Source organism: Anguilla anguilla, chromosome 14 (assembly GCF_013347855.1).
Source record: "Anguilla anguilla isolate fAngAng1 chromosome 14, fAngAng1.pri, whole genome shotgun sequence".
NCBI lineage: Eukaryota > Metazoa > Chordata > Actinopteri > Anguilliformes > Anguillidae > Anguilla > Anguilla anguilla.
The window spans coordinates 13923402-13946057 of record NC_049214.1 but is presented as its reverse complement, the minus strand read 5'-3'; the positions used below and the strand labels follow the sequence as shown (position 1 = coordinate 13946057).

The window sequence follows — 22656 nt, the reverse complement described above, 5'->3', positions numbered from 1 at the left end:
CACCCCCCAAACACCACCCTCAGTGGCACCTGTGTTTGCTGTCTGGGAGGATAAATGGGAAACACAATTCCTCCCATGCGGCAATTACCCTGGCTTAAAATAGCCCTTACCGGCATGACTGGCCTGCTCCCACAGGTCAAAGCTTTCAAAAACAACAAAAATGCTCATGTGCCATTAGAAATGTGTGCACAGAAAGGATGAGAGAGGAGAGGTTTTAGCAGTCAAACTCGGAGAGCCTTATCTTGCTTTTCTCTTAAATGTTAATATTGTCAGGGCTGGTATCGAGCCCAGAAAAAAAAAAAAAAAACAGAGATGTTCCGCACAATGCGAAGGGAGAGATGGAGTCCTCCTGAGGGAGGTGTAGCGCAGAAAACCTCGTCTCTTGAGGGGAGCGGGGTCCTGCGTCTGTGAAAGCCATGGCTCAATGCGTTGCTGTACGCTGAGTGGTCTCCTTACAGGTGAGCACAGTCAACAACAGCCGAGCGCCGGGCGTACGCAGGCACATCTGGACTGAATTACAAAGGCAGTGCCCTAACGTTTTCAAGGAGGCCACTGTAACCGCTGTAAACACAGAAAATGTCTGCAGCACCTGAGAATCCCCGTGGCTTACACAGATAACAGGCCTTGAAACGCTTTCTGTTTGTTTACCAGCTATTTGTTTTTCTTCGCTCTGCAGCTATCAACACGACCAAGGTGTCCCTGGAGTAATTCTGTGCAGGTAGAAAGTACTGTATAACGTCAGACCAGAGGGGTCTTAAGAAATCAGGGCCTCAACGGCTGCGTGGCATTTTGTCTCTGGGGTTTATTCACAAAGAAACCTTGTCTCTCACTAGTTAGCCACTTCTCAAAGACTAGGGATTTTTTGGCAATGACTTCAAATAATAAAACCTGCTTGCCAAAAAATTCAGACCCCTGTTTCCCACAGTCTGTACCCTGTGCTCAATTTGTCTCACAAAGCCTGGCCACGCTGCGCTCGGATACAATAATGGCTCGGTAATTAGGGAACGGAGCAGCATGATAGCGAAGACAGAGCGCCGAGCCGTGTGTGATAGCCACGGGGATCACGCTCTTTCCTAAAAACGGCGGACGATGGGGAAAATTTCGTGCTGCAACATTTGTGTATACATTTTAGCAACTGCAGCTAAACAATAGGTATGAGCATAAACAACGCTGTGGAGTTGTGAAACGAGGCCAGTATAGTCGCGCACGCCGTTGACTGGGGGGCTCATGCAACCTTTCCCCCAACTAAACGCCATCCACCTGAGAGAACTGATTTTTACAAGGCGGCTGCAAAGAGGGGAATCGATAACTGCGAGTGCGAGGCAGGGAGGATGCTGTTCTGCGACTAGGACGGTTCCTTCGAAACAGGCTAAATCATGCAAGCGTGGCTTTCCTGGAGACAACAAGAGAGCGTGGATAATCATCCTTCGTGTTTCCAACCACAGATTATTCCCACGATTTCGAAAGGATTATAATATGAGCAGATTGGTATGGGCAGTGCTGCACCAATCTACGTGGCATTTCTCAGCACATTAAGTTACGCGGGATAGCACCGAAAAAAAGATAAGCAGAACCAGAGACATTGTGATAGGGGTTTGACACTCTGTTTAGGCAGCTCCTACAAAGAAAAACCAACTGAAGGGTCAGCCCATAACAAAAGGGACTCGAGATAAACATACGCCGTGTTAAATAACAATCTGAGCCCATCTCTTCTCTTTCCCGAGGTTCGTGAACACCAATACCAATGAACATTAAAACACTAAGGCGCACCGAAAGGAAATTTAGCTCGAACATTAAATCTAACGACACGTTGTGCCCCCGTATTTCATTAAATGAGCGCAATGAAATGTGGAAAAGGGTCCCCGTCCGGTATCTCATTGGCGGCATATTCCTGTGGGGCGATACGCGATTTATCATTCAGTTAGCCCTCCTCTCACAGCATACACTCACTTGCACAAAGGCACGGGAGTAGTTATACCCCGCAGTACTCGCTGTTATTGATGCGCGCATCATGCTGCAGACCGACACAGATGTCAAACGTCGTCCGCTTTGCAGCAGCGCTCAACGATGTCAAAACCCTTCAGCAAAAATCACCTAAAAATCAAATACTCGCAAAGCAAAAGTCATGTTCTGGCGACTTATACTCGCGCACCACGATAAATAAACCTTGGATTCGTTCCGTGCCGCGTGGCTCCCTCTAGTTCACAAGCCGCCTGAAAGACTTGACAGTAATAGAAACTCCACACTTGACTATACTGTTTCCACAGATTACGAGAGACAATTCTTGTCAGCTTTCAGTGCTATTAATTAATTAAAGTGAATTGTAAAACTCATATCGATCTCCTCCGACAACAGAAAAAAAGTGTATTTCCAATGAACAAAAAGCCTAGGGTAAAGTCACCAGCTACGCGGACCTTGAGCACAAAGTTAATTCAACAATTCATTAATGAGGGTCAATTGTTCTTACCTGCCAAGCTGAATCCCCACAGTGTCCCAATCGCAAGGATGGCACTGAGAGCCCCGGTTTGAAAAGAACGTGTCGTTAGCATGGTCAAACCCAGTCCAAATTTCTCCAGCTCGAAACGTACAGTAAAATCCACAATAGCCTATCTATCGGGACGACCGTGTCGGTCGCTGTCACTGGTACGGGCAGCCGCTAAATTCGGTTAACTGCGCGTTGTGTTTCACTGTTCTTCTCTCAGTTCTTTGCCTGTCATCCCTCTCCTCGCCTGAACTCCGCAGTATGCGCGTTTCTCTCATACAATCTCAGTCTTCGTACTCCCCCTCCCTCTCTCTCTCCCTCTCTCTGCCTCACTCACTCACTCTCTCTCTCTCTCCCTCCCTCTTTAAAGATGCTGACTTTATTTATGGCTCAGCCAGTGATAACCTGTTTCGGGGGTATTCTACTTGAGCTCAGGCTAGTGTCTAAAGATAAGTCGCGACAGGACACAGTCACGCTGGGCCCCATTTCATCTGTTAGTTCATGTGCTTATGGCAGCACTTTACATCCAAATCAGACTAGAGGGTTTTCTGAATTTAGAGTGAGATACTGCAGGTTTCACACCATGTTTTCAGAAGTTAGCCTCCACCTACAGCCACCCTCAGATTTTAGGGACTACCAGGGTAATGGTACAGCTGTATGTGGCCTTGCATCATTGACATGAGCTTGTAATTAGCATTGCAGTAAATTAATCTGATTTTGCCTTCACTGCCTTCTGTGGTTTATTTACCACCAGCACAACAGCAGACAGCATGTGGCCAGGGAAACTTAAAGCACAGTGTCTCAGTCATTCTATAGCATGCGCGTACAACCGTATACAGATTTATGTTGGAGTAATTAATGGCAATATTGCACCCAAACTCACAGATATAGACTCCCTGTGATGGTATTATTCCCCCCCTCCCCCCAACACACAGACACACATCCCTCGACTGCTTGATAGTGTTGATCACCCAAATTATTCTATTGGCCAGATACAGTTCTGTCTTCCCCACCAAGAACTTGCAATGTGAGCAGAATCAGAGGGTGAATTAAACATCGCTGTACAACTGTCATGGCTGTGTCTAACAACATGCCAAAGAATGGCTCTCCAGGCAGCAGAACAATGGATTAACCACCAGTACAGTCCACACTGCAGGAGGTAGTGCACTTTGAAGAGTTTATAGCGGTAAGTTGGCAAAAGAAAAGGAGAAATGGCACACAGTAGTCACTAGGGCCCTATTCCTGTTTCTTTTGGAAATGTGTGTGCCTGTAAATGATTGCAAACAACCCCAAATGGCAAAGGCCCAGGGCTGGCGGTACAGCAGGTGCTAACAAGGACCATTTTTCTACTTTGCATGGCCTACTTCTATTGCAAGTTCCAATGCTCATCCAACACAAACAGAGGTTTGCCTTTTGATCCTTTGCTTCGGGCACTCCTTGCCTAAGTTGCAATTTTGACAGCACAGAAGACTACATTTGAAAACTTGAAGCAAAAGGGTTTTTTTTTAAAACCAATTTGTATTCCAGATTTATTTATTTTGCTCCACTTTTGGAGAACCCAGTCGTGACTCGTGAGCCTGTCTCATCACTGCATCAGCCCCTGTACACTGTGAAAGATGTGCAGGCAGTCAAGGGCAATCACGCACTGCCCTGTGGGGCTGCTGGCTGCAGCTGCATGGCCTGGATGTGACATCAGACCAAGGGGGCAACCGGACCTCAGAGCCCTAGCTGGATGAGCCACCCGGGACCCTGTTTTTTATTCCACAAAATGTTTTGACACCAAGTTCTCTTCAGAATCAGAATGAATGAAATAATTCAGATATGGTATTTATCTGAAGGATGCAAAATGTGTTATGATCAAAAGGTTTAACAGACTTCACACAGTGGAACTTGGAAAAACATGGTGAGTGAATCACATCGCATCACAATGTCCCAGAATCATTCCACTGTAACGCAAACTGACAAAAGGGGAGGTGCTGTCCATGGTGCTGAGGGACAGAGTGCAAGAGGGGGGAGGAGCCAATTGGACAGTTCATTAGACAGAACCAGCCCATCTAGATTTTTTTCCAAAGCAAACTGACTTGAGTTTAAAAAAGCATATGCTTTGATCATAAACTCTCCACAGATCAGACGAAAGGTATGCTCTTCTACACCAGAGGGATTCTAACTATGAAAAGAAATTAAGTCAAGCCTAAATCCATCTATTCCAAATCTTTGCAACAGAACCTGTGAAATAATTTTAGAATTAAATAGATGATCATTTAGACAAAAATGTTCCATTGCTATGCCATCCTGATAGGATCACCCTGAAAATCTACAGAATTCAAAAAGAATTCACAAAAGCTGCAGGCCTTTCTGGCAGGCACATAAACACAAGAGAAAACAAAATCTGCCATTTCCCAAAAAAAAAGAAGAAAAGAAAAGGGACTTCCAAAAATAATCACAATAAAAAACAATAAATAAATGAGAAATAACGCACAGTTGCCCAACCAACAGCCATTCCCAACCACCCACCCACACACACACACACACACACACATACACACCAGAGGCCTCCTCACAGGCACAGGCAGAAATGGAGTATGTGTGGGTTGCAAGCAAAGAGATTCCTCTGCATGATTACACAGACAGAAGGGAGTCTCTCCACTCTAAAACACACAGGGAAGGATGCAGCGCAACTTTACAGACTGAATGTGGTCATGTATGCATCAGTGTGTGTGTGTGTGTGTAAATCTAAACACTAAAGTGATCTGTAAGTCCACCACCATGAGTGAAAATTGGGGGTGGGGTGGGGGGTCTTTGAAGAGAGGAAAAGAGAGAGAGTGTGTGAGTATGTGTGCGTGCGTGTGTGTGTGTGTGTGAGTGTGTGTGTGTGTAGCAGTCAATAGAAAAAGTGGGCGACAGGATCTCTGGAAATGGCATGTGTGTTGGCCCACTGCCCAGTGCATGTTAACAAGCCTCCAAAAGAGCGCCACACACAGAGAAACTGCAAAAAAGAAAAGAAGAAATACAGAGAGGAGGACAACACAGAAAGGAGAGAGAGAGAGAAAGAGAGAGCTCTCTGCTTCCATGAATTTTGTTTTTCATTTCTGTGTGGGGAAGCTTTGTCAGGGCTTGATGGTTCACAAGGTCTGGGTTTATCCTGTCATCGTGCATGCTGTGTAAGTAGATTGGATTCAGCTTTTTGCACACCAGTGGTGCGGGAGGGAGAGAGGGGGAGAGAGAGAGTAGGGGAAAGAGGGAAAGGAGAAGGAGATGGGAGGATAGAAATGGGAACAGAGAGTGTGAAGAGAGACAAGAAGAGAGAAAGAGAGAAATGAAGGTAAGAGAGCAAAGCAGTGAGAAATAGAGATCCCAGAGAATAACATGAAACCTTGGCTCTCTCCGCAGGGCATGGGCTAATCCGTTTTCGCCTTGGCTTCTGGGAGAAAGAATGGAACAATCTGTCCTGCCCAGACCCAGAAGCAGTAATCCCAGCCACGACATTGAGATGATAACCCCGCGGCCAGAGTTTAGCCATGACTGACCACGCTAAACGGCTGCCCTGACCAGCAGGCCTGTTATGTGTGCCCAATGTCCGGCACCTGACTCACTGTTTGACCCACAATATTAAGATCCATTCCATGTACAGGGTAAATGACCTTTCCGTTTCTCTTCAGTATCTCTATGTGTGGGGATAATCCATTCAGCAGTGAGATTGACAATGCTATAAGAACTCACCCACACAAGAGAGCAACCACACAAGATACCAGTGACTCTTTCTCTCTTTCCTTTATGCTGGGATGCCCCTCTGTTCTTTTTCCTGCTTTCCATCTCATCCTCATTTTCTCCCGTCAGTCCTCCTTTTTCCTCTCTCTCTCTCTCTCTCTCTCTCTCTCTCGCCCTCTCTCTTTCGCCCTCTCTCTCCTCCCCTCAGTCTTTGATGACAGGGAGGGGATGTCTCTGGTCCCCAGGAGAGTTGGGGTCACACTACCAGCTCGTGTTCCCCCTGCTCTGAGCCCAGAGGGCTTCATAAAATATACATCACAGTGCCATCTAGTACATGCACGCACACACACACACACACGCACACACACGCTTACGCTAAGTATTTCAGTTTTAGTTTATTTGTATTTTCCTATTTTTTCACCAGTGGTAATTACCCAATTATGTGTTATTCTTACCACATATTTAACTGGTAAATTTTGTACCTATCACTTAGGGGACACAAAAAGGAGGCCTGACTAAATGACTCATTCACAAACAATAATAACTACACATATAGATACATATAGTACACATACATACATATAGACACAATAGCCACTCGTCATGGTCCATATATTCCCAACCAAGACTGACAAACTGGCATACGATCATGCTACCATCCACACTATCATCACACACTAACATGCGCCCGCCTGCTTAATCTAGTTTTTTTCTCTCACCTCTGCATCTGGGGGCAGTCTCAAAAGTTAGGTTGTCAAACATCCCCACCTTTCACAGTTTCCTGAAATGGATCTTTTTGTTTGGGTGTCCCCTATTTTTACACAAAACAATTCAAACTTTAAGGTACAGTCAAACATTTCTCTCACGCCTCCAGGTCATTTTGTCTCATCGAACTGCATTTATTGGAAAGGCTATAAGCATTTCACAAATATCCAAAACCTGTAAGGGTACGCTCAGTGAAAGGTTTACTTAACAACGGCACAACTGGCTATATGAATTGCCAAAGGACAATTTTAGTATACTCAATTACGCAAATCAATGTGTTTGGTAATTCGCAAAACATCCACGAAGTTGTGCACCATATAAATACTTGATCAGTTAAGAGGAAAACCAGGTTTTAAGGTGCTGCACTCCTAAACTATTCATGAAGAGGAGTCTCTTGGTATTCCACTGCACCGAAAAAGACACGAAAAGAGCTGAGGATAACACACCAGCGCCCGGACAGTTATACTCACAATTAAAAAAATATTTTCATAGTTTTTAACTGAAATCATATGTTAAAAATCAGTTTACAGAACCAGCCCAAAGAATGCAGTCAGCAGCTGTTCGTGCAAACAGCTGCACATTTTTGTTTTCGATCCGATGGAAAACAACTCCATTGCATTCATTTAAAATGGAAGATGGATACTGACTAATTACTTTTTAATTGCATTGACATTTGAGCAGTTTTGATCACAAATGAGTAGGGAAAAGCGACGCTATGGTTGATTCTGCATTGCGAGGAACACCAAGAGGAAGACGTCGCATCACATCCATTGGCAATAATCACGCACGACCAGTTTGACGCTGTTTGCTAGTTGTCATCGAATGCCTTATTGCTACGTTTCCAAAACCGCAAAAAAAAAAAAAAAAAAAACTGCATCAGAATTTATGTTTATTTTGGGCCTTGTGTTATATTAGAGATGCGCTACGTTACCGTATTTTTACTTCCCGTTTCTAAGTCTTAGTTGTCTAATTACGTGATCGCTCGCGATTGTTTCGCGTTAGTTCATTTTATTGGACTCACCTGATTTTGCCACGTGTTCTCCTTTATAGCCGTCTAATTGGGAAGAGGTTTCGCTTTTCTGGTGGTCGCCTAGTTCTTAAACGGAAATACTTCCTCGTAAAAGTTTGCATTTAATAGTTGCAGCGCATTGTGCGTGTTTCAAAATCAGAGTAGGCCAATTAATTAATTTATTATTTTTCTCCAAGTTTTCTTTTCAGCGTCTTTAGGAAAAATGTCAGTTGGCGATGTTAACAAAGCCGAAAAACCGGTTTCGACTCTCTGGGGTACAGTCATTTTATATACAATTTTGATGTAATATTGCAAAGGAATCGGTTTTATAAAATTGAATTTGGGCTATTCGAGAAGTTTAACGGACATCAAGTATGGTTTTTAAACATTAACAACAAATGTGGGTTGCTAAGTGAAGAGTAATGCCCTGTGATCATTCTTATCTATTTGTTTAAAAGGTTGCGAGCTAAATGAGAACAACAGGACTGGCAAGTTTAAAACCGATGATTCAAAGCATCAACACCAGCTTGCACTGAGGACCGTAGGTTCAATATTTTTGTGTCATTTTAGCAACTGACCAATCTGATTCGACTCACGTTACGATGAGCTGTAAATAAAAGCTATCGGTTTTGCTTTCCTAGATGTGTTTGGGTGAGTCCGCGAAGGATGAATTTAATATCGTTGAGCTGATGACGGGCGAAGATGAAAGCAAGGCGTTTCCGATGGCGACGCTGCGAGCTTCCGGAATGCCAACGGTGAGTGTGGCATTGTCAGATGGGTTCCATTCACAGGACCTTGCAGCTACGGTTTATGAATTTCGTTGACTTGAGGCAGTATGTATTCTAATTTAATTTCATCATGCTTTAACAGGTGAATCTCTCTGGTGTGGACTTGCACCCTCCAATAACGTTCCATTTGAAATATGGCTCTGGACCAGTGTATATATGTGGAGAACATGTTGCCTGTAAGTTCAGCCAAGCAGAACTTGAGGTGTCTGATAAGTATAAACAATTCTGACTTCCAATGTGTGTGTTTATGCATATGAGAGCATGCAACTCCCAGTTTTGGTCTGCAACCAACTGTAGCAGCTTGTGAGATTGATTACCTAATTGCAGTGGAGGATGATTACTTGGATGAAGAGATGGATGAGGAAGAAGAGTTGGCTGAAGAGGAAGAGGAGGATATTGAGGAGTCTCCCCCCAAACCTCTTAAGAAACCAGCAGCTAAGAATGGAGCAGGCAAGGTATGGGAAATGGCAGGTTCCCACATCAGCATGAAATTGAAATGTGTTTGCATGAATGCATCTAATATGTAACACAGGTTTTTATTTGTGAGTTTGCATATGTGGCGCCTGCCTCCATTTTGATTTTGGAAATCTAAATAAGACCAGGCTTTTGCATGCGACTGCTTGTGTGTAGACTGCAGGGAAGACGTGCAGTGCAGGCTGACTTGTCAATTCTCCCCTGTAGAGAAAGAAGCCAGAGGAAGCGGACGAAGAGGGGTAAATGACTGCGCGATGGCGTTCATTCAAACTCGTACTACACAGCAGCATGAACACTTATAATCGATTTCAGATATCTAGCTTGAGTAGAAATCTCTGTGTAATGCCCCCCCCTCCAAAAAAAAAAAACAGCAGTTCACCAACTTCTGCCACAACACGCCCTCAACCACCACCCCCACCCGCCCTCCACAAAAAAACTCGCATGTACCTTGTACCCTGGTCCAACCTGGGTCAGTCCTTGGTATATTTGAATGACCGCATGCACATGTCAAAGCACATCTATGGTTTTTAAGGTTTCAGTTTCAGGCAAATTTAGGAAGCTGGTAATTGTGTCATGTCACTGTGTTCCTCAACTCTGCACTTATATCCTGGAATGTTCAAGGCCAGTGGTAACCAGCCCTGTTCCTGGAGATCTGCCATCCTGTAGGTTTTCATTTCAACCCTAATCTGGCACACCTGACTACTAGTTAGCAGCTCAACAAGATCTATAGCTTCTGAATGAAGTGTGCTTTGTTAGGGTTGGAATGAAAACCTACAGGACTGTAGATCTCCAGGAACTGGGGTGGTTTCCACGATTGTAGGTGAACACGCTGAAACTGATGTACTCTACTTGTGGCTGGAGGCTGCTAGGGTTCTGTTTCTATTTGTATTGTGCATTTGGAGTATTTATTCCAAATATTGAAATGATTCAAGCCGCAGAAATGGCTCTTGTCTGTATAAATGCGTGTTCATTAAAGTGTGGTTTTTTTTTTTGTTTTTTTTTCTCGTATGAAAGCACAGTCTCTGATGGCGAGAACCCCCCTAAAAAGGTATGTATATTTCAGATCTGGGGAAGGGGGGTGGAGGAGACTGTGCCTGCCAGGCCTCATTAACGAGTCATCTGAATGCAGCACGCGTGCCTGGCTCCGGCCCCTTATCTAGGTGTTTTAATTGGGTTGCTGCGCCTCAAACCTAGCGGTGTAATGAAGTTTGCAGGATTCTGTTGGACAAGTGTTTCCCAAATTGAATTGACGGATAATCTTCCTGTCTTTTCCAAAAATTAAAATAAATGCAGGCAACAGGAAGAGGGCGAAAGCCAGCAGCGAAGAAAGTCTGAATTCTGGTAACATTAAAACTTTCCTGGACTTGATGCATGGTTATGGTATGTAAATATGACTTGTTAAATGTCATCACTGAATACCACAGATTGTAATGAATATGGGGAGGGGTGGGAAGTGTGATGCTGTAGGCCAGACCTGAGCTCTTTTAATTTCAGGTACTGGTTTGGGGAAGGAAAACTGGTGGCCATTCAGTAAAAGTTGACCGTTGGACCAGACCAGAGTCTCGAGTCTGAAGTGTGAAGAAAGCTTTGTTTTGGCCTGGTTGACATGACTGCCTCACATAGGCCTAGGTCTGCTTCTCAAATGTTGTACAGTTTATCACAAGGTTCAATAAAATTGAATGCCTGTAGCCTTCTAAGCATCAATAGATGGCACCACTTATGTTTACCATTTACAAACTTGCTTGTAAACTTGCAAAAAAAAAAAAAAAAAAAATGTAATTCCCACCCCCCTCCCTTCCCACGTATTTGGCTTGGTGCTAAACGCTAAGCTCAGATACTTTGAAACACTCCCCTGGGTTCCTCTTCTATAAATGTTGGGTTATAAACCAGATTGTTTTTATGTTTTTTTTTTTTTTTTTTTTTTTTTTTTTTTTTTGCATTCTTGTGCAGTCCCTTACTTCACCTCCTCTGCAGTCACCATGCTGGTTGAACTTGAGACTCCGATCATTTAAGTGGGTATTTATAAAACTATGCGGAGTTGCAGCAGTGTTGCAGCATACATGACTGACGTAAATTTATATTTAACAATTCAGGCCTTGCCTGAAAATGTAACAAAAGTCATTCACACCTAGCTGTCCACTGTGTTCAAGTGGTTATTTTGGTGGGTCCATATCATATTGATTTGAATAAATGCATTTGCAGATCTCACCTTGAGTGTTTTTAACAGCATATTATTAATCAAAGGCACATTTTAATCTACTTAACTACTAAACAATCTACTTAATCTACCAAACAAATCCATTGTTTAGTGTGGAGAAGTTTGTTTGCTAGTGGATGTGAATTGAATATTTTTGCCTTGTGTGTGACTTTACTTTCTACAGGCAGTACAGGGTGATGTAGGCCACTGTTTCAGACTTAATGCTCAGTCTGTTCTAACGGGTTTCTTTTGCTGCTCTTCTCACTCCTGGAGTTTGAGATTGCTGGGTCTTGAGATCAGTGTTTCGGATCAGTTTTACTCTGGGGGGGGGCCCTCTGCTTATTTGGCTTTAACAGGAATTGCTGATCACTAGGGAGTCCACATCGCTACAGTAGCCTGCCTTCAGTCTGCTCGTACACACAGACTGCTGTGACATAGAGCGGGAGACGGCGACGAGCTTGGGTTTCAAAAGTCCCTTTATTTCTGTGTACAAACGGATTCTAGTGCTCAAAATGTATCTTCTGTGTGCGCATTCCACACGTGTCCTCCACATCCAGACCCCTCCCTCTGTAGTGCCAGGAAGACTCTGTCAAATCAAGCTGGAGCTCATGCTGCCCAATGCTAAGGAGAGGGTGGGGAGAGGAAAGGGAAGAGAGAGGTTCAGGATTTTGGCACAGTCATTCCAAAATTTTCTTTAAGCACCCTTAAATTACTACCCTCTGAGGATTCCCCCCACATAGTTTCTAAAAAAGTATAACTTTTTTTACTGTCGGCGCCTAGCGCACAAAGCATGCCAAAGTAGTTCTGTATCCCAGCTGTATGAGGTTGTAGGGCATCATGAAGTGGGCAGGGCTCACTGACTGAAAGGTGTGATGCACCTATGAGGCATTGTGGGGTGTGGATAATAGAAACGGGTAATGCACTTGGGGTCAAGTGAAGTTGGGGTCAATTTCAGTAAATTGTGATAAAAATCAAGTGATTGAAAAATCCCCAACAACAGCTTTTTTTTGAATTGCAACTCAGTTGTCTGAATTGACTGAGCTGAAATGGAACTAGCCCAGCCCTGGAGACCGTGTTTCCCGAAGGTGCGACGCTGACCTCAGTCGGCCTCAGCCTTGCGCAGGTACTTCTTCATGACGGCGGTGACGTCCCCCTCGCTGCCCTCGGCCTCCAGCCGCTCGCCCTGGGGCCCTCTGCGCTGGGACCCTCCCGAGCTGGAGGAGTCCGTGTCCGATTCGCGGCGGGAGCTCGCCCTGGAGGGGGGCAGCTCCCCGAAGTGGACGCTGAGGGCCCTCCGCGTGCCCCCCCTGAGAGAACCCCCCGACAGGCTGCTGGTGGACTGTGCCCGGCGGATGGCGGGCAGAATGTCCGAGCCGGCGTCCCCAGCGTCGTTGTCCAGGTTCCCGAGGATACGGCGGTTCTGGAACACCAGAGGCTCCGCCCCCAGGGGAGACGACGACTCCCCGCCCTCCACGGCCAGGTCCGGCAGGAGCCGGCGGCGGTGTGGCTGGGCAGAGCGGGCGGTGGGCGTGGCCAGGTGGTCGTCCTCCTCCTCGGGGATGGAGAGGTTGGAGGGTCGAAGGCGTGGCCCGAGGGCAGAGGAGACGGAGGAGGTGAGGGAATCGCAGGAGCTGAAACGGGTCATCTTGCCGCTCCCTGCGGCCCCGCCCGTCCCCGTCTCGGACAGCGCGCGCAGGCTGGAGGCGCGCGGCAGCAGGGGGCTGGGGGGTTTTAGGATGCCCGGGCGGGGCTCCTCCACCCCCTCGTCGCTCCCTGCAGAGAGGGCGGAGGCTCTCCTGCGCAGGACGGAGGCTCCGGTGGTCTGGTAGATGGGGAGAGACACGCCACTGCCCTCCCCCTCCCCTCCGCCCCTCTCCCACCCTGCCCGCCTCTTCCGCAGACCCTCCAGCAGCTCGGAGAGGGCCGAAGAGGATGACGCCCTGCCCAGACCCCCCTGCCCCGACTGGTCATCCTCTGGCTCCAATGAGCAAGATCTGACAGAGGGAGAAATGAGGGGAGGGGAGGGAGCAAGTGACTGGCCAATTCACACCATGACTTCAGCACTGGATGTATTTGACAGGTTTCTATTCACAGATGGACTTTCCGCTTTTCTGATCAGATTAATCCAAGAGTAATTTCCTCAGCATTATGAATGACACAGGCAATTTTTTTCTCGTTATTCTTTGTGCGCATTCATAAAAGCTGCAACCATGGCAAACGGCACAGAGGCAGAACCGTCATAGGCTTCAGCTGCCAGGCATGCTGTGCCTTTCAGAGTAGTCTGTCTAAACCCTACCCCCTTTCACTGCCAGCCAATCAGGTCGGGGGAAATTTTTTTTCTTTTTTAGAAATGGGAACGGAGGCATAAAATGCTGAAATTCAATGGCACGTCCAGCTTTTGTTCTGGTTTTCCTGCAGACTGAAAGAGCCTGAATGTTCCAACTGAAATGTGTTGTGGTGAAGTGTCACCATTTGAATGGATGCATGACACAAATTGGAATCCTGTGGTGATGGCTCCTGTGGTGCCACTGGACCAGACATGAGTTTTCTTGCTAAACAGCTGCAGTTTCAGCATAATGACATGCACTACAAATAAATGTACTGCAGATGAAAAATAATAAAACCTCACATTTGTGTACAGTGCAATCTAAGTATTTGGACACAATTTTTGTTGTTTTGGCTCTGTACTCCAGCACATTTAATTTCAAATGAAACAATGTCAGCTATAATTTTACATCCACATTGGTGCAGGAATTACAGGCCATTTTATACATAGTTCAAGTTTAGGGGACCAAATGTAATTGGACAAATTAACAATCTTAAAGTTGTGATATTTAGTATTTGGTTGCAAATAATTTTCATTCTATGTCTGCCTGAAGTGTGAAACCTATAGACATCACCAGACACTGGGTATCTTCCCTGGTGATGTTCTGCCAGGCCAGAATTGCAACCATCTTCAGCTCCTATTCATTTTTGGGGATTTCTGCCCATGTTCTTAACACAACATTATGATGCTGATGCAACAGTCACAATTGGTAACTGAAAGCAATGGAGCTCAAGAACATTGACTTAGAATTTTGAAAAAGCATTCCAAAATACCCACTCTTAAATAACTGCACATGCCTGAAAACAAAATGTGACAAAATGTGATGTTTTGTTCCATCCCTATTGTGACACTGAAGGTTGTGTTCCATCCACATTATGACACTAAATGCTTTGTTCATTTCCACTGTGATGGTGTATGTTGCTTTCCTTCTCCGTTGTGACACAAAATGTTTTGTTCCACCACCACTGTGACAGTAAATGTTGCTTTCGACTTGCATTTTCTCATTGAATGCTGTTGTGACACAAAAGGCTGTGTTCCATAACCATTGAGGCACAATTTTTTTTCTCCATCACCAGCTCAACTAAAAACATATAGTCTACAGAAGTAAACAGTTGAGGGAGTGAGAGAGAAATAGTGTACTGTTATATCATGCTTTATATCCAAACTTGAAAAATTCTCCATTATCCCAAATTCTGTTTGCCTCACACATAATGGTGTGACGACCATCATGTAAGGGTGTGCAGAGGATAATCATTCAAGCAGTAGTATATGGTACATACTGTAAACTACTTACTATGCTGCACTGTAGATATATAAGAAATTGGAAGGCGTAGGATCTCGTTTTTCTAAATATGCAATAGTGTGAAATAGATTGTTTTAATGAAATGCAACTATGGTGCAGCTATGTTAAATATGAAGATAAAACAGGAGTTTTAGGCTCCTGAATAGTCGCATTGTCTTCTGATTCCGGTGTGATTCAGCACCTAAGTGCTTAGTTTAAGTCATTCACCAGAGGGTCCACACAGCTAGTTTTCAAGTTCTCAATTGGCAGACACTGCAGACACTGTGGCCCTCCAGGATTTGAGTTTTGCACGCTTGCTTTATAGAAGCATAGTGAGATTAGCTCTGTTAGAATCAATTCCAAATCCGAAACATTGCCAACCAGGCAGAATCAATACAGTTCCACGAGGATATAAAATTCTGACCAATGGGAAGGAGCCTGTTTTGCATGTCCTAACACTGGCTTAAAGCAGTATTTGAATCAATCTTTGCAGTTGTGTGTCACAATTAAGTCCTAAGCAGCCAAAGACACATGACCGTAAATCAAAGGAGAACAAGGGGGGGTATTACCACCAGGGGAAATGTCAGACGACATCCAATTAATTAATCAAGAGGATGCTTTTAGCTAATTGCAGCTTGCTGACGGACCATCTGCCAAGCCTGTGTAGGGTATGGAGGCCGATGGCCAGAAAACTGCAGCCCTGCAAAAGGAGCGGTGCGGGGCTGTTGTAATGGAGGGCCATTATAACGAATGGCTGCCATAATACGGCAAAAGCTTGAGAAGGCGTTCTCCGTTCCCGCCTTTTCCTGCTTCCCACAGAATCGGACACAAAAGCGCATCGTGAAGAGTGGGAGGTGGGATAAGTGGGTGTGTCCAAAACTCCAAAACATTTGGTGAATAACTAAATGAATAACTATATGACTTAAATAAAAAAAGTACCGAACTGAATGATTGCAAAACGATGCAAGTATTGAGACTAAAAGGGCCTTCTGTGATTGGCCTTTATACTGTGGCCAGTTTAATTACTTTAATTCATTGTTGCTCTTTTTTGCCCTCTTGACATGCCCAATTTCGGCGACTCACCGGAAGCTGTAGGTGCTCACGGTGTCGGCGATTGACTGGCGCCCTCCTAGGCTGCCCGTGGTACTGCTCCCGCCGTAAGGCGAGCTTCCTCTGGCCCTCGGGACGCCCAGCCATTGGCGGATGCCCTCGCCAACGTCCTCCGTGCCCACGGATCCTGCACTGGACACGCTGTCACTATGGCAACAACAGTACGGGTCAGCCAGATGACCCTCTGACGCCGCCACCCTCCATTTTGTCTGAGGCTCATGCGGCCGGGCATACAAGATAAGGAGCAAGAGGCATGCACACCATATCACCCATTCAAACACACAGAGGACTCTACCCAGCTGCACGTAACACTAGTGATCATCATGCCTTAGCTTCAGTTTAGTGATATACAACATTGTGACGCTTTGTCGATCAGTGTTGAATGGGTACATCATTACAAGACAAAATAACCCACTTGACCATTTTTAGAACGGATCGAACAAACCGTGATCGGCTGAGTTAACTTTTCATGTTTTTCAATGTGAGCACCAGTTGAAGGGATTCTATGGCTATATAAATAATTTGCAGACAATGGAAGAAAAATCTATCAAAATAGTACTTCTTGCTGTTTCTTCACGTGTGTCTTTCAGCTATAGCTCTAATCAGTGTGTGAAATTAACACTAGCCACCAGCCAAATGCTGGTAAAATATATCCATGGCTGGTAAGTTTGTCTGCTTTACCAGGCACCTATCGTTTGGAGGTCTTATTCCACTCTAAATATTTAGTCTGATAAAACTGAAATTGGCCGGTGAATTTTGGGATGCACCAGCCACTGTGGTCAGCGGACAAAAAAAGTTAGTTTCCTGCCCGGGCTATAATGTACTGCCCACACAAATAGTTGCACACACATTTGTACACGTGTGTGTATGGTAGTGGTTAGCCTTACTTTCTTACACTTACTTTCAGGGGTAGGAATTTTGTTTTGTACTTTCAGGGGTAGGAATTATCTTGTTTTTTGTTTGTTTAGAATACATAAAAGATCAAATGCTAAATGCTACAGTTCAACCAAGCAAATTAATTTTTCAAGGAAATCACTTTTTTTTCAGCACAAACAAATGCTCATTATTTGTGATTGGTGTGATGTGTAGAGGCAGTTGTGGAACAAGACCGGTAGAAATAGGGAACTTTGACCATCCAGGTCCCCAGGTGTAGGTTCGAACCCCCCGGGGATGGCCCTGCTACATTCCCAGTGTGAGTGCCCTTCAGCAAAGAGCATAACTTGAGCACAATCTGAGAATATACAGCCATAAAATGAAGTAATGTGGGCAAAACTGACTAAATAAATAAATAAATAAATAAATAAATAAATAAATAAATAAATAAATGTTCTTCAAGCCGCCATGGATCAGGATGTTTGCTGAGCTTAATAAATAATAAAATGAGAAGATTTTCTGTGGGCAGAAAAGGGTTTCTTCAGCCTTGCACGGATGTCTCCATCCATTGAAATGAAATAAATAAATAAAAATCTAAGAGGATGTGGTGAGGAAGAAAAAGAAGAAATTACCATGCCAACATTCCTTCTGACAGTCGCATTCATTGTAAAAGCCTCCACTGACACACATTTACCCTTTCAGAGTCTCCCCTGACACTCAGGAGAGGGAGGGGGGAGACTTGGAGAGAGGGAGAGGAGAACAGTGGGAGAGGGGGGAGGGGGAGAGAGGAAAAAGGAGAGGGGGAATAAGGGAGCCATAGAGAGAGGTCGGGCCTCTGACGAATGTACATGTATTATTCAGGTGACAAGGCATATCACAGCTGGTGAACTTTCAAAGGAATGCCTCATTACAGGAGAAGCCTTTCTGTATCTCACCAGGCAGTGTATATCAAGAGTGTGAGTGAGTGTGTGTGTGTGTGTGTGTGTGTGCGCCTGTGAATGTATGTGTCTCTGTGCAGGAATGTGTGTGTGTGTGTGTGTGGTATGTGTGTGTGCATATGAATGTAAATGAATGTATGTGTTTGTGTGTGTGTGTGTCTGTGTGTGTGCATATGAATGTATGTGTTTTTTCTTGTGTGTGTGTGTGTGTGTGTGTGTGTGTGTGAGGATATGTATAAATGCGTATGCTTGTGTGGGAGTGTGTGTATGTGTATATGCAAGTCTGGGTGTGTGTTCAGTTGCTGGTGTGGTAGAACAGCGTCATGCACACACTCTGAAACACACACTTCACACACTCAGACGTTCAGCCGCATGCTGTGGTCTGCAGCAGCCTGGCCGTCAGAGCTCTTCCGATGACCCGGGTTTGACCGCATCACAAGAAGCCGCGTTTTAAGACTGACCGCGGCGGAGCGCGACAGACCGGGGACGGGCGCGAAACTTCAGCGAAAGTCGGAGACCTTGAGGTGCTAAGACCCGCACGTGCCATCAGATTCACTTTCTGAGAACGGCTACGGCGCTTCAGAGGAACAAAACAGTGCTGACAGCTCCCTCGTCATTTTCCGCCATGTCAACAGCTACCAAAGCATCCGTCGCCAGCGAGCGCCGCTCCAGAGCGACTTTTCGACAAACAGCCACACACGGAGCCGAATGAACTCAGGCAGGAAAGTGACAAGGACAACGGCAGCTACAGGTTGTGTTCTCCTCAGCAAGTTACCGTAGCAAACCTTACAGGCAGAGCACGAGCAAGCGCCTTTGAAAATTTCATCGAGTAACATTTGCTACTAATACCTCTTCCTGCGAATCCGTCAAGGATAATATGTTTTTCAGGACACGGAATAGGGTGATTTTGTTTTTTTTGATGACCGTCTATGGGTGAAATTGTGGGCTGTTATGAACTCATCTCGGCTCAGACACATTTTGTGTACACGAATCTCAAACTCGTGTCAATGAAAAATGTAACCTACAGGTGAGGCTATATATAAAAAGTGACACGTTTTCAAAGTGAACCATTGCAGTTTGCAAAATGGCTGCGCTTCCCTTAAAATGATGTGAGGTTGGGCAGGCCTCAGGGGACTGGAGTAGCAGCTCTTACAAACTGGCACCAAAGGCTTTTATTTCCATAAATATTTCTGATGAAATTTCCACTCTACTTTCATGTAATTAGATAAATTGGTTTTGGAAAAATTATTTGAAATTTCACTTTGGTCCCTAAACAGACACTTTCATTTTTAAAAAATAATATTATTTTAAAACATGATCAGTAAGGTTATACTTTAATTATTTATCAATGATATATTATTAATGCTTAGCATCCTATATATTATTAAATTTTATTAATCATTAAAATTATTCAATAAACATGAATTCGTCAAAGCCTGTATAACTATATACAGTTGTACATACGCAAATTCAAAATAGTTGTCGATTTTAGTGAACTTTGTCACAAAGTTTCAGGCCTTTCTTAAGCTAGACCTTCAAACCCAAAAGAGCAGCCAAGCTGTAGACTCTTCTTAAGATGTTTTTATGCAGCCAGACCCAAGGCTCTGCAATGCAGTTAGGCCACAACCACAGAAAACAAGAATACGGGGAAGAAATGGAGGGAGTGAAAAGATGGAATGAAGGAGGTGGGGTTCTTACGGATCTCTTTTTCTAGAAAAGGAATCCACTGCCGTCTGAACACTGGAGAAGGAGGGAGGGAGGGAGGGAGAGAGAGAGAGAGAGAGAGAGCGAGAGAGAGATAGGCAGGGAAGAGTATAAAAGTGACAGGTCATTGTGGGTATGCAGCTGTGATCAGATCAGTTTTTGTTGCTGTGGCAGCCTGTCAGTCAAGGTGTTGCTCTGGCAGCCTTGTGTGTGTGTGACGCGGTGCGTACAGATGTGTTTGCGTGGGTAATAGAATTCGGCTAATAGAATTGCAGCCGAGGTGCGACGGCGCGCCACTGAGGGTGCGCTTGTGTGACAGTGTGAGTAATCGTGTGACAGTGTGCGTGCCAACGTGTCAGTGTGACTGGGTGACTGTGTTTGGGCGATTAGTCAACAGCGTGTTCCCGCGTCAGTCAGAGGGGAGGGTCGGACATCTTATGTAACGGGAGCAGAGCGGAACGCTCCGGCTTACTTTAGAAAGACCAGTCTGTAATGAAAAAAACAATCCATGTCTCCATAATATAACCTCTGCTGTCGTGAGAGATCTGTTCACAGCCCTGAAACATGAAACGTCCGGCTGAGACGCTGGTCTGTATCTGATCCTATTGCCATCGAGGGCATGTTTGCGTGCAGCAGCGCCCCCTACCTCTCGCTGTCGCTCTCGTCGCTCGACTCCACCTCCTCCAGGGCTGCCTGCAGATCGACGATCCGCCGGATCGACGTCTCCAGATCGGCTTGCAATGTCTGTCTGACCGCACTCAACTCCTCCACTTGCATCTCCTGTGTGAGTAGGTGGGGACAACCCAGAGACAGAAAGACAGACAGATAGAGAAGCAAATGAAAAATCAATAGCAATCACACGTAGAAATGGTGCACTGTGAACAGTTTAATCTTTAAATGTTGAAAAAGACATTTTGAGAAAAAGCCCACTGTTCACACTGCCCTTCTCTTCAATATTAGCGCCTAATGATAAATTTTTACCATCAGCCTAAAATGAGATTCAGGTAGGAACGAGGAAATGTTGTCCAGATGGAGAGGGGTTTGACATTATTAATGAAATAAGGTCAATGAAAAAAAATATTTTTTTTAATTCTGCAGTGTTTCCACTTTTCATTAAAACTCCAGCAAGGCGGCTCCTCGGTCTGCTGTAATGAAGGTCAGTGTCTCCGGAAGGTAAACAGGAGAGAGAATGAAATTTCCATAAGGAAAGAGGTGAGGCGCAGGGCATGGGTAAGACTCAGAGCCATTTCCCCCGCGCTCAGTCAAAGCTGGGGCTGACACGTGTGCTGCCAGTAACCGTTTTTATCTCTCCACTTCAAACAGCACTCATACGATATTTCATGCCCACAATCCAGAGTCCCCTTGGCCAGTGGCAGCTGTCGAGAGAATTATTTGATAATTAAAATAACACTGGAAGGGAGACAGAGCTAAGATGCTGTAAATCAATAGATTTATTTGATTCATCTTCCCTTTTTTCACATTCACTCTCTTTCTCTCTCACTCCCTCATGCTCTCTCTCTCTCTACCAGCATGCACCACCCCTGTCTCAGAATGATTAATTCTCATTGTCTCCTCAAGGTTATTGATACAACAAATCCTATTTCACTCCTCCCATCACCATGACAACTACACCTCTAGACCCCTCGTCCCCGACCCCCCTCCCTTTCATAGCCACTACCCTGGCAAACCCCTTGTGTGTGTGTGTGTGTGTGTGTGTGTGTGCGTGTGTGTGTGTGTGTGTGTGTGTGCGTGTGTGTGCGCGTGTGTGCGCGTGTGTGTGTGCGTGTGGGTGCGCGTGCGCGCATGTGTGTGTGTGTGTGTGTGTGTGTGTGCATGCGTGTGTGTGTGTGCGTGTGTGTGCGTGTGCGCGTGAGCGTGCGTGTGTGTATGTGCGTGTGTGTGTGTGTGTGTGTGCGTGTGTGTGCGCGTGTGTTCTGTGCGTGTGTGTGTGTGTGTGTGCATACATGCATGTGTGTGTGCGTCTATGAGCACATTGGTGAAAAGAGGAGCCTGACGCCAGTGAAAGTCTGAAGTTCTGCGCCACCGTTTGTTATGTCTGTATAGCATCGGTCCGCTGTTCATCCAAGCAGAGCATCACATCTCTCTCTCCCACCCGCAACCAGGCAACAAAGCGCTGCTCTTTCTCGCGAGCAGCGACGGCCTGGGGAATCAGAGCGGGTACAGGAATGCGTGGGACTGAGCAGCCAATCAGATGTAGGGGGTGATTAAATGGGCAGAGGTGGGGAGCTGATTTCTTCTGAACCCTGCCAGCCAGAGTGTGTTTTCCACCCTGCTGTCGGCCAGCTGAGCTGCACAGTTATCGTGTCAGAGCGGCGCAGCTCCTGCGCAGGCAGACGACAGGTGCCCGACCCCCAGTGACTGAAGCAGGCGTGACAATCATGCCAATTGTGTGTCGCCCCATAGTCCTCCTTCTCTGCCACAGTCAGTACTACGTTGTAGACGCTGGGGCATAGCTCTGTTCCAAGGAATACCTCTTTATCTGCATGCATAGCATATTTTAAAAGAAGAATTTCACTTCTTTTAAATTACATTTACTGAAATTGCGCTGTTTTTAAAATCTTCATTAATTTCCGATTAAAAGTGTCCACAACGTACAGCCACTTACCGAAACACACAAGCATAACAGACGTGCAAAAGGAAGTGCCGTCTCAGCGCTAATCCGCACAGGGGACCTGGTGCAGGCTGTATCAGCCTCCAGCCCAGCGGAAGCACGCAGACTGTCCCAGCGCGGCCAGCGTCTCTAGTGAGCGCCTGCGGTCCCTTGCGTGGTTCCTCCCCCTGTGTCCTCAGTAGTGAGGTTTTCCAAACACACACACACACCGTCTCTCTGGGGACGTCCGGGCCCTCATTCTTGGAGGGCATTTCCTCTGTGCGTCCCAGAGCAGCCGAGCAGGGCTGACTGTGTTCGGTTCTCAGATTGTTCAAATTTACCCAAATCCTGCGACCCAAATCTGGATCAGACAAGACTAATCAAACTCA

General features: G+C 45.6%; 3 protein-coding genes across 10 annotated transcripts in view; 1 reads left to right on the top strand and 2 right to left on the bottom strand.

Annotated features, from left to right (window-relative positions):
- Nucleotides 1–2805, bottom strand: part of LOC118212199 (seizure 6-like protein) — a 41339-nt gene extending 38534 nt beyond the window's left edge. For both annotated transcript variants that reach the window (XM_035389874.1, XM_035389876.1), the window contains exon 1: nucleotides 2468–2805. In XM_035389874.1, coding sequence (XP_035245765.1) covers nucleotides 2468–2549 — 82 coding nt within the window. In that variant the 5' untranslated portion in view covers nucleotides 2550–2805. The remainder of the gene's footprint in view (nucleotides 1–2467) is intronic.
- A 5221-nt stretch (nucleotides 2806–8026) lies between these two features.
- npm2b (nucleophosmin/nucleoplasmin, 2b) lies at nucleotides 8027–10968 on the top strand. Of its 2 annotated transcripts, none has more exons than XM_035392226.1 (9): nucleotides 8027–8239; nucleotides 8423–8505; nucleotides 8606–8719; nucleotides 8835–8928; nucleotides 9080–9207; nucleotides 9434–9465; nucleotides 10241–10274; nucleotides 10520–10567; nucleotides 10721–10968. In XM_035392226.1, the coding sequence occupies exons 1-8, from the start codon at nucleotides 8188–8190 to the stop codon at nucleotides 10559–10561; spliced, it is 579 nt and encodes a 192-aa protein (XP_035248117.1). In that variant the 5' UTR covers nucleotides 8027–8187; the 3' UTR covers nucleotides 10562–10567; nucleotides 10721–10968. The 2 variants fall into 2 exon arrangements, with proteins under 2 accessions (XP_035248117.1, XP_035248118.1); XM_035392227.1 differs by having other exon boundaries at nucleotides 10520–10606.
- A 4-nt stretch (nucleotides 10969–10972) lies between these two features.
- LOC118213338 (unconventional myosin-XVIIIb-like) overlaps nucleotides 10973–22656 on the bottom strand; it is a 54428-nt gene continuing 42744 nt past the window's right edge. For 5 of the 6 annotated variants that reach the window (XM_035392221.1, XM_035392219.1, XM_035392223.1 and 2 more), the window contains 5 exons: nucleotides 20303–20436; nucleotides 19651–19692; nucleotides 16115–16288; nucleotides 12522–13417; nucleotides 10973–12044 (listed from right to left, as the gene is read on the bottom strand). In XM_035392221.1, the coding sequence (XP_035248112.1) occupies nucleotides 12523–13417; nucleotides 16115–16288; nucleotides 19651–19692; nucleotides 20303–20436 (1245 nt within the window). In that variant the 3' untranslated portion in view covers nucleotides 10973–12044; nucleotide 12522. The remainder of the gene's footprint in view (nucleotides 12045–12521; nucleotides 13418–16114; nucleotides 16289–19650; nucleotides 19693–20302; nucleotides 20437–22656) is intronic. The other variant, XM_035392222.1, reaches the window with a different exon arrangement.

Excerpts from the sequence above, each read along its gene's own strand:
- npm2b (XM_035392226.1), top strand. The coding sequence starts at position 8,188 with ATGTCAGTTGGCGATGTTAACAAAGCCGAAAAACCGGTTTCGACTCTC. Across the intron at positions 8,506-8,605 it reads ACCAGCTTGCACTGAGGACC|ATGTGTTTGGGTGAGTCCGC; the intron begins GTAGGTTCAATA and ends TTGCTTTCCTAG. Across the intron at positions 8,929-9,079 it reads ATGTGGAGAACATGTTGCCT|TGGAGGATGATTACTTGGAT; the intron begins GTAAGTTCAGCC and ends ACCTAATTGCAG.